Source organism: Trypanosoma rangeli, assembly GCF_003719475.1.
Source record: "Trypanosoma rangeli strain AM80 chromosome Unknown Tra_15.4_contig_00074, whole genome shotgun sequence".
NCBI lineage: Eukaryota > Euglenozoa > Kinetoplastea > Trypanosomatida > Trypanosomatidae > Trypanosoma > Trypanosoma rangeli.
Genome location: NW_021705819.1, coordinates 60,260 through 63,022, shown reverse-complemented (window position 1 = coordinate 63,022; position 2,763 = coordinate 60,260). Strand labels below are relative to the sequence as shown.

The following is a 2,763-nucleotide window of genomic DNA, read 5'->3' as shown; positions in this document are numbered from 1 at the left end:
GTCGCCGCAGGACATTGGCTTGAGGAAAAAATAAAAGTTTTTTTTTTTGGGTGTTTGCGTTAGCACTTGAAGTCACTGAAAGACACATTGCAGATACGTAGCGAAAAGAGAAGGCGTGATAAACAAAGGCAAATAAGAAAGAGAGCTACAGCGGCGTGCATCGGCCTCTCAGCCCCCAATCATGGTGGGAGAGAGGCACAGGCGCACACGTGTGAAACCGCTTGGCCCACGCAATGGTGGAGAATCTTGCTGTTGCGGTGGTCTGCAGGTTATTCAACACGGGAAGCAGAGAAGCCACAGGGAGGGAAGAGCGAAGTGGAGCGGACTCCGTCAGTGCGGCGTGCATTCCTCCCTCATTTCCTCTTCCTTCTTCATGTGGGGTGTGAGCAGCATAAAACACGAAAATGCGTCTGTTGAATAAGCATGGCAAGCAAGGCACCAAAACCACCGTCCTTGCCCACTTTGTGTCCTCACAAAAATTTCTCATTCTTGCGGAGGGAGGCGTAATTCAAGCCACGGACCTGCGGCACGTGCGGCTGGAGCTCCGCCTCGAGCTCCATGGATCGTAGGAGCGGCATTTCTTGACCCAACTAATAGCCGACAGACGTCGGTAATGGCGGCGGCGTTGGCACCGGCGGCGGCGCGATGTGGTATACGGCGGGACTGTCCGTAGGCCGCATCACCCACTCGACTACGCCAACGACACTAGCAAGAAACAAAGCGTGAAACTTGAGGTTGGCAAAGCGCGCCCCACGAGCTCCGCAGACGCGGCGGCGGGCCCTGCTTTTCCACCACTGATCCAGCTTGACCAACATGGGCGAACCACACACTACAGCTTATGCATGGTTGCGCGTGGTTGGCGTTGGCAGGGCAGCCGTGGCGGATGGCCGGGTCCATGCCGGCAAAAAAAAACCACAGAAATAAAGAGAGGGAGTGCGAGAAATGCAAAATGAGGCGAGGAAGTGAAATCTGCACACGCCCCACAAAAGTGCACACACACACGTACAATGCGGGCAGCAGTGTATCGTTTTACCCTCCAGTGAGTGCAAGCCAACGGCCTCTCTTGGCACGTGCGATACAACACAATTGACGCTTCCCCCCGCGGTTTTGTCGTTCTCGTTGCTCCTGCTCGGTGGCCACTCAACACTGTTCGTATCTCTGGGTCGTTGGCATCAGCGTACGCCCCGTCCTCGTTGTGCGTGCGCCCGCCCGAAAGAGATAAATTCCCTTGGGTCCAGCAAGGGGGCACTGGCAGCACGGGCGCATGCGCCCACGAGCTCCATGCCGTTCCTTCCGCAGGATTCCTCTTTCAGCAGATCCCCACAGGCGCGTACGTACACGCCCGGCCACATCCCTCGCCGCCACCGTGGACGACAATCAAAAATCAAACAACGGCAGAAAACAGGCTAAGGGCAAACCGCTTCCCGCGCCAGCCGCACGTGGCACAAGGAAGCGCCACTGCAAAAAAAAGGGGGGATAAAAAGAACAGCAACATAAATGACCGGTCTGCGGTCACGCCCTCGCAGAAGGGGAGTGCACCCCTCCCACTGGTGACAACCAACTTTCGTACGTCATATACGGCCGAAAAAAAAAACGGACAGGAACGAGGCGCAGAATCCGCGCGGCCGACAGCGTTGGACATAAGCAGGCTGGTGAAGTCACAAAGAAAAAAAACAACAACAACAATGAGACCACAACAAAAAGAGCACGTAAAGAAAGAAAGCGCAAGTAAGCTGCATACATGCATGTCCGCCCCTCCCTGCCAGCCCCCCGTGGCCCAGCTGCAGCAAACGGCTCACCCAATCAGACTCCAGACAAATATATTTTTACACACAAACACGTGAAAAACAAGGCCAAAATAAAATAAAAAAAAATCATCAAAAAAAAAAACTTCTGGAATTAACACCGTTCGTATTCCTTCCTTTTCTCTTTGCCAACGACACACCTGCAAGACGCTCTGGCTGCATGCGTCAAAAGAGTGAAAAGAAAAAGTGATGGAAAACGTGAAGGGATGGAGCCTACGACTTGTGGAATGTGCTGAGAAAACCCCATCAAACTTCTCCACGGCCTCAGCACTTTTCTGCCACAGCGCACGTTCACGCCCTCTCGTCCACCTCTCATCTCCTAACACACTGACCCCTGTGCATTCCACCATTGCAGAGAGACATCTAAACCGATGCACGACTGGAACATTGTAATATGTATTATAAATTGTTGACCGCACGAATCAATAAATGAGAAAAAAAAATTAAATACCTGAAATCACATAATGCTAAGCTACGGCATTAAAGTACTCCTTGGACTTCGCAGGATCCGGCTTCATCGTCTTGCCGCCAGGCTTCCAGCTGGCGGGGCACACCTCGCCGTGCTCCTCCACAAACTGGAACGCCTTCACGAGGCGGAGGGCCTCGTCCACATCGCGACCAACAGGGAGGTCATTGACGGTAATCTGCCGCAGGTTCTGCTTCGGGTCAATGATGAAAAGACCGCGGTACGCCACACCATCTTCCTCCTTCAGCACGCCGTACGCCTTCATGACGGACTTGGTCTTGTCGGCAAGAATGGGGATGTTCATCTTGCCAAGCCCACCCTCCTTGCGCTCAAGATTTGTCCAGGCCAGGTGGGAGTACTCACTGTCCATAGAGCAGGCAAGCACCTCGCACCCAACGTCATTGAACTCCTTCACGCGGTCGGAGAACTGACAGATTTCTGTAGGGCAGACAAAGGTAAAGTCCAGCGGGTAGAAGAAAACACCAACCACTT

The 2,763-nt window shown here is 53.4% G+C and overlaps 1 protein-coding gene and 1 pseudogene across 1 annotated transcript in view, besides 2 other annotated features; both read right to left on the bottom strand.

The window, feature by feature from the left end:
* Positions 1-473: 473 nt before the first annotated feature.
* TraAM80_03027 (hypothetical protein) lies at positions 474-816 on the bottom strand (annotated as a pseudogene).
* Positions 817-1,663: 847 nt separating this feature from the next.
* Positions 1,664-1,703: a microsatellite.
* A 152-nt stretch (positions 1,704-1,855) lies between these two features.
* Positions 1,856-1,890: a microsatellite.
* A 382-nt stretch (positions 1,891-2,272) lies between these two features.
* Positions 2,273-2,763, bottom strand: part of TraAM80_03026 (tryparedoxin peroxidase) — a gene marked incomplete at both ends in the record, with an annotated part of 525 nt that continues 34 nt past the window's right edge. Inside the window, one exon of the mRNA XM_029380009.1 lies at positions 2,273-2,763. This exon is cut by the window's right edge and continues 34 nt beyond it. Within this exon, the coding sequence (XP_029240142.1) occupies positions 2,273-2,763 (491 nt within the window).